The sequence below is a fragment of the Pseudophryne corroboree genome, chromosome 2 (assembly GCF_028390025.1).
Source record: "Pseudophryne corroboree isolate aPseCor3 chromosome 2, aPseCor3.hap2, whole genome shotgun sequence".
Classification (NCBI taxonomy): domain Eukaryota; kingdom Metazoa; phylum Chordata; class Amphibia; order Anura; family Myobatrachidae; genus Pseudophryne; species Pseudophryne corroboree.
Genome location: NC_086445.1, coordinates 167,280,666 through 167,294,035, shown reverse-complemented (window position 1 = coordinate 167,294,035; position 13,370 = coordinate 167,280,666). Strand labels below are relative to the sequence as shown.

At 47.1% G+C, this 13,370-nt stretch overlaps 1 protein-coding gene across 1 annotated transcript in view; it reads right to left on the bottom strand.

Annotated features, from left to right (window-relative positions):
* KPNA3 (karyopherin subunit alpha 3) overlaps window positions 1-13,370 on the bottom strand; it is a 193,697-nt gene that overhangs the window by 91,227 nt on the left and 89,100 nt on the right. Inside the window, exons 4-6 of the mRNA XM_063951971.1 lie at window positions 12,462-12,491; window positions 11,388-11,440; window positions 11,040-11,135 (exon numbers count right to left, since the gene is read on the bottom strand). Coding sequence (XP_063808041.1) covers window positions 11,040-11,135; window positions 11,388-11,440; window positions 12,462-12,491 — 179 coding nt within the window. The remainder of the gene's footprint in view (window positions 1-11,039; window positions 11,136-11,387; window positions 11,441-12,461; window positions 12,492-13,370) is intronic.

Here is a 13,370-nt window from a genome sequence, read left to right as displayed (position 1 = left end):
TCTCTTATTTTCCCTTAAAACATAATTGTATTGTATTGTATTTCCTGTGTAGTTATCTGGTTAGGTAGTCTATGTTATATTGTAGTGTATGACTTGTATTGTGTTAATTCTTTTGCAAGTATATCATTCATAATATATATATATATATATTAGGCGTTGGACCCTAAGCCCAGGTATCTGTGTATTTCTTATAGTGTTTAGTATTCTCAGAGCGTCGGTGACGCTCGAACAGCATTTGAGTTAATAAGGTTACACTAGGTTGCATCTACACCCTATTTCTACACTAAGGTTTTACTGCATAATATACTGTTTATGGTTTAGATATAAAGGTTTAACATTGTGAGCGTCAGCGCCGCTGGTGATCTCCTCGTGGTCCCGAGCGTCCGCTACGCTATAGCGAATCATTACGTTAGACGGCAGCCAATAGCGTGCCTGCCTGTGATCTCTTGGCCGTGAGCGAACGTGACGCTTGAGCGTCTCGACTACGGCTAAGCGATTGCTACGCAACGAGCGTACCCTTACGGTACTCCACACGTGAATAGCGTACAGTGTTCTTAGACCTCATAAAGGGTTTTATATAAGATAAATATTTAGCTTTATCACCGTCTAACGAACTGTAGATGTTCGGGATACATAAACGCATAGTGTGCGTACCACATCCAAAGTTCCAGAATCTTCTGTTAACACAGGAACTACTATTGATTAATTGATGTGAAAAGATGACACTACCTTTGGCAAGAAAGCGGGATTCGTCCAAAGTTCCGCTCTGTCATCATGAAACACCAAATACAGTGGCTTGCATGACAAGGCACCCAAATCTGAAACACGCCTTGCCGAAGCTAAGGCTAGGAGAAAAATAGTTTTCCAAGTGAGAAACTTAATATCCACTTGTTGTAAGAGGTTCAAAATATGAAGACTGTAAAAAATCTAAAACCAGATTCAAGTCCCATGGCGCTGTAGGTGGAATGAATGGAGGCTGTACTCTGAGGACACCTTGCAGAAAGGTGTGTACAGACGGCAATAGAGCCAATCGGCTTTGAAAGTAAATTGACAAAGCAGATACCTGCACCTTTAGTGTAGATAAACGCAGTCCTCCATCTAACCCAGTCTGTAGAAATAACAAAAGACGGGATAACTTGAAAGATGTCGGAAACTTCCGAGCTTCACACCAACCTGTATAGGCACGCCAAATTCTGTAATAATGAGCTGCCGTAACTGGCTTCCTAGCACGTAACATGGTTGGTATAACAGATTCTGGAATGCCCTCTCTTCTTAAGAGGGCGGTCTCAACAGCCACCCCGTCAAATGCAGCAGCGCTAGATCGGGGTAAAGGAACGGACCCCGTTGTAACAGGTCCGGACGTAGCGTGAGCGGCCAAGGATCGTCTGCGAGTAGTCCGCGGAGATCCGAGAACCAAGCTCTCCGAGGCCAATGAGGCGCCACTAGTATGACTGTGACGGACTCTCTTTTGATCCGTTTTAGCAACAGAGGGAGCAGTGGAAACGGTGGAAACAGATACACAAGGCTGTACGGCCGCGCGATTGTGAGAGCATCCACCGCCACTGCCTTTGGATCTCGCGTTCTGGACACATACTGGGGCATTTGGTGATTGTGGCGAGATGCCATCAGGTCCACTTGAGGGTAACCCCACCTCTGGACCAACATGTGAAACACTTCTGGATTTAATGCCCATTCTCCTGGATGAAAATCCCGACGGCTGAGATAATCCGCCTCCCAGTTGTCCACTCCCGGAATGAACACTGCCGACAATATCACTTGGTGATGCTCGGCCCAATAGAGGATTCGAGCTACTTCCGCATGGCCATGCGCCTTCTCGTTCCTCCTTGTTTGTTGATGGACGCGACCGCCGTCGCGTTGTCTGACTGCACCTGGACAGTCTGAGACCGAAGCATGTGCACTGCTTGTCGTAGCGCATTGTAAATTGCCCGGAGTTCCAGGACATTTATAGACCGTAACCTTTCGTGATCCGCCCAGAGACCCTGGAGCTGACAATTTTGAACCACAGCTCCCCAACCTCTGAGACTCGCGTCCGTCGTTAGAATTATCCACTTCCAGACGCCGAACCGTTTCCCTGCGGTTAGATTGTGTACTTTGAGCCACCGGAGTAGAGATACTCTGGCCCGTGGAGACAACCTCACTCTCTGGTGAATCTGCAGATGCGAGCCAGACCACTGTGCGAGCACATCCAGTTGAAAAGGACGTGAGTGAAATCTGCCGAACTGAAGCGCTTCGAAAGCCGCCACCATGGTGCCTAACAGGCAAATGCACAAATGTACCGAGACTGTGCGTGGCTTGAGCACTAATTGTACCAGATGACGAATACTCCGTACTTTCTGTTCTGGTAGGTAAATTCTTTGATCTACCGTATCGAGAATCATTCCTAGGAATTGAAGTCGTTGAGACGGAATCAGATGTGATTTCTTGAAGTTGACAATCCAACCGTGCTGAACCAGTACATTGTACGTCAGCAACGCATGTTGGAGGAGCATCTGTTGAGACGGAGCTTTGATGAGCAGATCGTCCAAGTACGGAACTATTACCACTCCCAGGGATCTGAGATGAGCTATCATCACAGACATCACTTTGGTGAATACCCGAGGCACTGACGAGAGGCCAAACGGTAGAGCCTGAAACTGGTAATGGTTTTGCCTTATCGCCAAACGCAAGAACCTCTGATGACGTGGCCAAATTGGAATGTGTAAGTACGCATCCTTGAGATCCAGCGCAATCATGAATTCCTGTGGCTCTAAACCTGCAATTACTGACCGCAGAGATTCCATCTTGAATCTGTAGTAAGTGACGTACTGATTGAGGCCCTTTAAGTTCAATATTGGCCTGGCCGAGCCATCCGACTTTGGTACCACAAACAGACTGGAATAATAACCCTGACCTTGTTGGTGTACAGGGACCGGAATCAAAACTGCTGAATCCAGCAGAGACTGAATGGCAATTTGCAGAACCGCCCTCTTGTCGTCCGACACAGGCAGTCCTGTCTTGAAAAACCGCAATGGCGGGAGATAGTCGAACTCTATCTTGTAACCCTTACACTAAATTGCGGATCCACCAATCTGTGGATGTCTGGAACCACGCCAAATGGAACGTCTGAAGGCGTGCCCCCACAACTGGAGATCCGAGATGGGCTGGGAGCCCGTCATGCCACTGGCTTGTCGGTGACCTTAGCGTCCTGACGACTGGTGTTGGTTTGTTGAAAACCACGTCCTCGACCTCGTCTACCAGGCGTGGCTGTTCCTCTACCACGGCCTCGAAAGGGCTGAAGCCCTAAGGATTTGAACGCCGGCCCAGAGTATTTCCGTCTAGATATCGTAGGAGGCAATGGTAGGAAAACAGACTTCCCTCCCGTGGCCTCAGAAATCCATTTGTCCAATTCAGGACCAAACAACTTCTTGCCACCGTACCTATCTTAACCTCTGCCTCCGCTTGCCAAGACCGCAGCCAGAGTGCTCGTCGTGCCGTAACTAGCGACGATGAAAGGCGAGAAGTGAGCAGACAGACGTCAGTAGAAGCTGTACATAGATACTCAGCAGCTTCACAGATTTGATCAGCGAGAAGTATAAGGTGATCGTCCTGTAGGCCAGACTTGAGTTCTGTTATCCATACAATTAGCGCCTTAGTGACCCAAATGCCAACCAACCCAGGTCTAAGCAACACTCCTGCTGCTATATACATGGACTTTAGCATAGCTTCTATTTTACGGTCTGAAGGGTCTTTAAGCGTAGTAGCCGTTGGCACTGGTATGGTTAATTTCTTTGTAAGTTTTGACACAGACGAATCCACCATTGGCGGATTCTCCCATGTAGATGTCACAGACTCTGGAAACTGGTAACTAGACTTAAATCGGCGAGGTATAGAAAACAGTTTATCCGGATTCTTCCGTGTTTCTACTAACATCTTATTAAGAGATTCTGAAACCGGAAAACACATTGGAGATCTGTGTCGTTTAGTAAATACCACCTCATCATTTGTCAGAGGCTCCTCAGTCTCTGTAAACTTCAGAGACTGACGCACTGCCCTCATGAGATTATCAATGCCTGGGCTGTCAAAATCTTCACCATCTGACTGCTGGTCTAATTCGCCCTCCTCACCCTCATCTTGCGCAGGGAGGTCTGGCATAGAACCGTCAGAATGCAACATAGCAGAAACTGGTAAATCATAAGACAAATTAAATTTATCCCTTTTACCCAAAGAGGACTTGGACCTTTGGAAAGGCTGAGACCCCTCCGGTAGTTCTGGCGGTCTCACCCGAGACTTAGATCTTGCCGCTTCCCGCTCATGTTGAGCGGCGGCCAATTCTGATTGCAACCCAGCCATTACATCTGCTAGCATTGCCCATGGAGGGTCCGGGGATGAAACCAGCTTCGAAACCGGAGCGGCAATTGTATTTGTAGCTGAATTAACAAAACATACTGTACATGTGGTAGAACCACCCGGTAACACACTCTTACAGACATTGCAGTGAAACTGCTTTTTTGTTTTTGCTGGTGCCTTACTCATTATGTAGACAGACAATACAATATACAAAGACAGACAACTTGCACGACTCAGTAAAATGTTACTAAGGTGTGTCTATATATGGCCGAAGTGCAGTGCACGTGGCCAGTACTATATGAAACCTGATCCAAAATTCCCACTAACACCCCTGCGCCATCCGGTGGAGTAGAGTTGTAAGACAGGAACGTTCTGGCATCACAAACAGGAAGAAACAGGAAGCATGGTTAAAATAGCCTCCCTGCCATGCTTACACTTATAATCACAGTTCAGGTTACAACATATGTCTTTATAACCTGTAACCCTTTTAGCAAAACTAACCGTTAACATAGGCATAACAGCCTATGTAATTACTGTTCTAAGCCACGCAGCCTCTATATTGCTGCTGCTGCTATGCATGCAGCCACTCCCCCCCCCCCCCCCCCCCCCCCCCCCCCCCCCCCCCTTGCAGCTGCACTGCCTGTGAGGAGACTTCTCCCCCCTCCCCCTGTGCTCAGTGTACCGCTGCGTCTTCCAGCGGGGAGCGGTTACCGGGGAGCGAGTTCCGGAAGCCGGAGATCGGGTGCAGGGAGCCGGGAAGCGCTGTAGTGGAGAGCGGTCCTGCTGTGCTGCCGGCGGGTGTGAGCGGGTCTTGGCGGGCGCTAAGTCGGAGCGGCTGTGGCGGGCGCTGAGCCCCGTAAAGCGGCGGACGGAGCAGCTGGGGCGGGCGGCCTACAATCAGCGGCGGCGGCGAAAGGAAGCACGGACCCCACACAGCGGGGCGGCAGCGTGAGCTGACCGCCCTGTTTCCCCAGCATACCTTGTCCTGTAGTGAGTGCTATGACGGGGCTTCTTCAGTAAGCTCCGTCCAGCTCTTCCTGCAGTCAGCTAGTGAGCTGCGTGTGGCTGTGAGGGTGCTCTTTGTGAGGACCGACACGCCATGCGATGCCTCCGTGCAGCGGGCACTATCCCGGACCCAAGTTTCTTGCTAAACTGGGAAGGGATGTAAAATTAAAAATAAAATATTCAAAGTAAGTGTGGAAGGTCCACACAAGCGTGTCACTGCTTGAGCACAGAAAAAACACTAGGGTACACTGGGAATATGGAGGGGAGGAGATTTACTAAATTTAAATATTCAGTGCCTTGTTCTGCTAAAGCCGTCCATATCCCAAGAGTACTCCAGTGACCCCTAGTGGATGAAAAAGAAATGCCAACACTATAGCCAAATCCCAGGGTGCCGTAGGCGGCACAAAAGGAGGTTGTACGTGGAGTCCCCCTTGCAAGTAGGTCTGAACATCTGACAACACTGCCAATTTCTTCTGAAAGAAAATTGAGAGAGCTGAAATCTGGACCTTAATGGAACCCAGACATAAGCCCTTATCCACACCAGACTGCAGGAAATGTGAGAAATGTCCCAAGTGAAACTCTGCAGGTGGATACGTGCGTTCCTCGCACCTAGAGACATATCTCCTCCAGATATGAGGATAGTGTTTTGATGTCACAGGTTTCCTGGCCTGAACCATGGTAGCAATAACCTTCTTGGAAAGGACCTTGTAAGCTGGGATGATCCACTCAAACTCCATGCCGTCAAAGTCGCCGTAAGTTCAGGTAGACGAACGGTCCTTGTTGATGAAGATCTCTTCTGAGTGGTAGAGGCCAAGGGTGTTCGACGGATATGTCCAGAAGAGCCGCGTACCACAGCCTCAGAGGCCAATCCGGGGCAATTAGAATTGCCTGGACAGCTTGGGATCGGAGGAAACATGTAGGTTAGCCGGTACGGCCAAGGAGACGCCAGTGCGTCCACTGCCCTCATCTGAGGGTCCCTTGTTCATGAGCAATACCAGGAAATTTTCTTGTTGAGACAAGAAGCCATCATGTCTATTTGTGGGCAACCCCACCGGTCGATGATTTGCTGGAACACCAGATGGTGGAGACCTCACTCCCCCGGGTGGAAATCGTGACGACTCGGGAAGTACGCCTCACAGTTGTCCCATGGTCTGACAGAAATGGATGGTGCGGTCGATATGGAGAAACAAAAGCTCCCTGGATCTTGCCTTTATCAGAAGATCGTCCAGAGAAGGGACCACATTGACCCCCTGCACCCGGAGTTGAAGCATCCTCTCGGCAATCACCTTTGTGAATACCCTTGGGGATGTACACAGGCTGAAGGGCAGTGCCTGGAATTGGAAGTGATTGTCCAGAAGGGCAAACCGCAGGTACGCCTGATGAGGCAGCCAAATCGGAATATGGAGATAGGCGTCCTTGTGTTCCTCCAGGCCCGCAATCACTGCTCGCAGGGATCCAATCTCAAACACCTTCAAGTAAGGATTCAAGGATTTGAGATACAAAATGGGTCTGACCGAACCGTCCGGTTTCGGCACCACAAACAGGTTTGAGTAAAACCCCATGCCGCGTTGCGGTAGTGGTACTGGAACAATGACGTGGGACTGAACCAACTTTCAGATTGTCCGTTGTAACTTAACTTGCATATCCTCCAAAGCTGGTAAGCTTGATTTGAAAAACTCGAAGGAGGGGGAGTATCCACCAGCCTGTAGCCCTGAGAAATGAGATCTCTGACCCAGGCATCCTGGCAGGAAGTCTCATAGACTCGGCTGAAGTAACGCAGTTGAGCTCCCACCTCGAGATCTCCTCGGGGTGGGTGGGCACCGTCATGCTGAGGCCTTAGTGGAAGCAGAACCGGTGGATTGTTCCTGAGAACTGGTGCTTGCAGGTTTTCTGGACTTACCTCTGGTGCCTCTAGCTGCATTGGAGGCACCTCTGGCCTTAGATCGAAATCTGTGAGACCGAAAGGACTGGGCGGACAGCCCTGGATAGGAGCGTCTTGCCGGCGGGGCCCTGGAGGGGAGAAACGTGGAATTCCCAGCCGTAACTTTGGAAATCCAGGTATCCAATTCGAACCCAAAAAGCCAATCCACAGAAAAGGGGAGGGATTCCAAACTACATTTGGATTCTGCGTCCACAATCCACTGACGCAACCACAAGGCCCTGCGCGCCGACACTGCAATGGCAGAAGTCCGTGCATTAATGTTCCCCATCTCCTTAAGCGAATCATAGAGGACATGGGTAGTGTCCTGAATGTGCTTCAGGAGGGTTACCATAATAACTAAGGGTATATCCCCCGCGAGGCCCCCCTGAATTTGAGTGGCCCAAGAATGAATAGCATGGATCATCCAGCAACCCGCAATGACAGGTCTTTTGTAAAATACTGGCTGCTGTTTATGTAGATTTTAGGGTAGTCTATCTTTCTATCCCCTTGATCCTTCATGGTAAAGGAGCCCAGGGTGGGCAGCACTGGCTTTTTAGCCAGGCGAGATACTGAGACATCCACCCCTGGGGGTTCCTCCCAAAATCTTCTACCTTCAGGAGCAAATAGAAAAGTGTGTAAAAACTTTTTTATCTGGATTTTCTCCAGGCCTGTTTGAAGAAGTCATCTAACTCTGTAGAATCAGGGAAAGTGACATTAGGCTTGTTTTGTACAAAGAAAAACAACTGCTGTGACACAGTGTCCTCTAGAGTATAAAAGTCAAAATTACTTTCTAACAAATATTTAAAATACCAGCTCTATTATATACTGTGGACGCCTGCGCATCTTATTACCATGTGCTATTAATGTGCGCTATACATCACAAAACACTACATCCCATAAGAGAAAACAATACACCCACACATTATCTGAGTTCCAAATTGATGTATATATTTGTTATTAAAAGGATATGTATTCAATATATCACAATGTACAGTATATATATATATATATATATATATATATATAGCTATATATAGTTACATTGTTACAATTTACACAGTAAGCAGGAATCCATACAGTTACAGGCCAGCATACAATACCATTCCCTCAATGCACTCTCCGATCCATATATCTCTCTCTCATTAAATAAATACATGAACTGGGCAGACAGCATCTCGAACAACACCCAGGGAAAAAGAACAGAGAGCTCTTGTGTGTCTGCAATCAGCTATATACTATGTATTTTCGGGGGATTACACAGATCTCTTGTTAATAGTCTAGGGGAGGGAACTTTCCCATTCATGATGAGTCACTGGTCAGTTCATATGCAAGCAACGTCCAGCCTTGGTGGTGTAATTACAGGAGATAACCACTGGTCAGGCATGCTATCTTCCAGGAAATCCATTGTTCTAATAAGAGTGACTTTAGCTTTCATACATTTAATCATATCTACTAATGGCAATGTGCTACAACTTAATAACAGGCATCAAATTGATGCACACATTAATCTGGTTACTTTGATACCAAGCACGACATGTCCATCTTGCTCCATTCCAATAATACACATACATGACGTTACTCCACTATATAATTGGAAACCTTATGATGTCTGATGCTTGATATGTTTAAATTTATGTGCTGTATGAAATATGTGTTGAATCTATGTGGCATGTCTGTGCAAATGCGTATGTTACCATATATTGCTGTGCGCGCTGCGCATATTTGCAAGCATAGCGACTCAATGTGTGGAGTCTGTATGTTCGCTCTATGTAATATTTTTGACTTCGACAAGAGGTAGCTTTAACACATCCCTTATAGCCAAAATGAGGGGTTCAATACCCTGGTTATCCCCATCATCCTGCATATCATCATCTGTATCAGATAAAATAGCAGGTAAACCACGCTTCTGAGGACCTGCATGAGAGAGGGGGGGGCTGTGCATCAGCCCTAGCAACTAAATCTGCAACAGCTTGTTGTAGTAGCTGAGTTTTCTGCACATTAGCAGTAAGCTGGGATGACATATCAGACATCATAGTCTTAAGAGACCCTAAACAGTGGGGTTCTGGACCTTCTACCCCAGCCCCTTCACTGATTTGTGAAGATCGACTGCATTGTTCACAGGAAACAGTGTCAGTAGATAAGGGAGAGAATCTAGTGTGACATACACTGCACAGCTTGTATATGCCCATATTCACAGTAAGCACAGTAACATACACACAGACCGTTATAATGCAAGCCTGCTCTACTGTATGTGAGAGGAGACACAGAGAAAAGGACACCAGCACACCCTGAGCTGCACAGCCCAGTGAGGCTGTCAGCTCCCTATAATACAGTAAAAACTAACAAATATTGTCCTAGATAGGATCAGGATAGCTTACACAAGTGGCTCTCCCCCTTTGCTACACCCTGTACCAGATATCCAGCACGTCTAAGGATCAGGTAGCGCTGTGTGTGCTGCAAATGGCTGCAGTAAGCAAAGGAAGGCCCCACTCTGAGGTAGCTCCGCCCCCTCCAATGGCGCCGGAGTTACATACATATACTATACTGGCAAAAGTCTCCTTTTAGCTTAAAACATCACACAAGTGCTAGTCAAGCCCTTTTGTGCCAGTTCTACACAGGGAATCTTAGCGGGACCAGCCTCGGGAGGGTCCCATACGCCGTGCCAGTGGTCAGCCGCACTTTGAACCGGGGGACCACCCTAGTGGGGCCCCCGGTTTGTAACTCGCCACCGATGTCACCTTTAGGCAGCGTTAGGGGTGTGGGGTGTGCTGCGGCTGTGACAGCCAAGGCAGTGTCCCGCTGAACAACAACCCGTCAGGGAAGCGGCTTTGCATATCGTAAGGCCGGTGACCACCTAACTCCCCCGGTGCAGGTATGCTGTTGCCCAGACAGCATACCGAAAATAATAAAGGATTAAAAGAAATTGAAGAAAACTCTCTGGAGATGCAGATATGTGCATCCTCTCCTGAGGGCACTTTTTCCTAAACTGCCTGTGGGAGGGGGCATAGAGGGGAGGAGCCAGCACACCCAGTTGAAGAAATTGAAAGTGCACTGGCTCCTTTGGACCCCGTCTGTATCCATCGTTCTAGATTCCCCCAATATCCCTTATGGATTGCTAGGGAAAACAGTGTGTGTCCTATTCTGTCATGTGAAGATTCCAGTGCCGCCGTGATTTTCCTAGCACACCAGTGTTACCACTCTGGGGATGCAATATCTGCCTCAGCCCTATACAGACAACCAAGGCAGCCTGTTCATAGTAAGTGTCCTACTGACTGCACTCCAACTGACAGAACTACATTTGACCTTAGCCAGAAGGCTAAAAAGCGATAAATCCCAGTGCAGTGTTTCCCAAACAGTGCTCAAGACACCACAACAGTCCAGGTTTTAGTTATATCCTTGCTTGTGCACAGATGGTATAAACCAACTGACTGAGGTACTAAGTAAGTCACCTGTGCCTAAGCCTCGATATCCTTAAAGCCTGGACTGTTGGGGTTCCTTGAGGACTGCATTTGGGAACCACTGTCTCAGCGCTATCAGAGAAATGGAGTACTGAAGGAGCTCGCTCCAGTTTAAAGGTAAGGGAAACCATAAGACACACTCTACTGGAGGGTATATACGCAATGTTAACACCATGGTAAATTAGCCTTTACAGTAGAGATGCTGCAGCAGATATTACCAAACTATATTTTTCAGATACTGGCTGAGCATCATGGGTAATCTATAAAGGTAGAAGAAAAACAAGGATGCTAAAATGTAACATACTCACTTATCATCTGCCTCTAAACAATTCACCAATATAGGCAGGATTCCAGACTTTATGAGGTCATCGATGGGTGGATTCCTGTCGCTGGATAGCAACTTTCTGAAAATGAAAACAGGAAACTGAAAAACATGCTAAATTAGATAATCAGCTTTATTGTTCTACCACCTGCATTAAAAGGCAGCGTTTGCACCTTTAAAATAAGAAGCTGCAAGTCCCATGGTCTTCACCCCCTACAAGCCTCACAACACTGAGGAATAATGGCTGTATGACGCAGCCTCCAAATATCACCGTATCCAAAATGCAGCTTTACTGCCCCATTACAATAATAAACGGATATTTGACGCTCCTTACCTTGCTGCCTGCACAGCACTTAGTTGAGTTGTTGGATTATCACTGGTGGCATTCTAAGTAATAGACAAAAATACAGAAGTGAATGTACAGGTGTGTTGTACACAAGAACAGTCTGTAAAAGTAGTACATTTTGGATTCTCACTTGGAAAGGGGTGACCCCTTACTGTGTAAAGTCTCTTTTCTAAGCTACCTGCTAAATGTGTGCTGGAGCCGCGCACCCTTTTCAATGGCATCAAAATATCCTTATGTTAGTTTATACCATGTAGTTTTATTTTACAAAGTGTACTTTAAAATCTGTAAGATTGTTAGGAAAAAATAATCGGCAATGGGCCTAATTCAGTAAGGATTGCAAATTCTGCTAATTATCAGAATTTGCAATCCTCTGGAGCACATGCAGGAGGCCGCCCATCGCTGGGAAAGGCCGCCCAGCATGCTGACCGAAGCCTCCCCCCGTTGAACAAGGAGAAATTGCGATCGTATCGCAATTTTTGCTTGTTAGCAGAAACTAAGGAAGCTTCCTGCTGCGCCCTCAGGAGGCCCGCCACCATCTTCCCGTTCGCAGTGGCTGCGTGTGACATCACACAGCCACCGTGATCACGCCCCTGTAACACTCCATCTTCTCCCTGGAAACAAAGCGTTGATCCCCCGCCTGATTGACAGGCAGAGGAGAACGCATTTTCTGTGCCCCCCCTTCACCGCAGAAAATGCGGGCGCATGCGCAGAACTGGGCGCTGCGCATGTACCCGCGGGGCGATTGTAAAAATTCCGGTTGGATTGTGATTTGCGATCCAACCTTAATTAGCCCCAATATCCATAATATTTGCAAACCCTGCCAAATACTCTGATTTACCAGCAGAAAATGCAGCATGCAAGCAGGTCTTCCATCATAGTAAACCCCTCTCAATGCTCAGTCTCACTCCCCGCCTTTATTCACTAAAGAGAAATCTGTAGCCCAGAAGACAGTCGTGGTAACAAGTGGTGCAATATTATCTCCTCTGTGGGTGAACTTATACTCTATTTAATTCTATTTATTATATTTTTAAATTCTTCATACCATTATACAATGATACATACCTGTAGTATTGCTTCTAGTGTTACATTTTGCTGTAACAAAAAACAAAGAGCAAAGTTAACAATATATTTAACTACTTAAAAAGTTCCGATATTTCTATTTCTTCAGAATCCTGTAACTCAGTTTCCCAAACGTGGTCCTCTAGGCACTCGAATGGTCCAGGTTTTAGGTATATCCATGGCGCAGCACAGATGGTAAAATAAAATTGATGTACTAATTAAGTTACCTGTGGCCAAGCATGGATCTACTCAAAGCCTGGACTGTTAGGGAACCTCTGCTGTAACTGAATGCTGAACTTCCAATTTAGAAGGATAACATAGTTGTAAAGGAGTGTAATATAAAATGAAATATAGAGCTGTCCCTTATACCTATCTTATTTGCACCATATGGTGCATGTCACCTGGAATGACTTAAACACTCCTATACGGGTAGCGTAGCAAATCTTTAAGATTTGCGTCCTTGTCGCATCACAGCCACAGACAAACCCCTCACAGTGTACCAGAGACGCTAGGGTGCAACTTTACTTGCACAGGTATTGGTATAACACAAGTACTAAGTTGCAGATGAAGCATACTGGGGCAGCTGCAGACGCTCATGTCCAAACCCTTTTTACACACATCTGAGACTCAATCGCACACAGATACAAGTACCACAAGTCCCAGTGGTGAGTGTACGCCACCAAAGCAGTTTTGCTACTTCTGGTTGTTTTAATAGTGCTAATAAGAATCACATTTTGACAGCTCAGCGTAGCAGAGCTCCTCGGGCCCTGGTGTGGCTACAGAGGCTACTTGGACCACAGTATATGGGGACACGTGTGGCTGAACCTGGAGATGTTATAAAATCCATTATCCTTAATAACCATAAATCGATATTCAGGTGCTGATTGGCTGTATACCATACTGGGGCTTCTC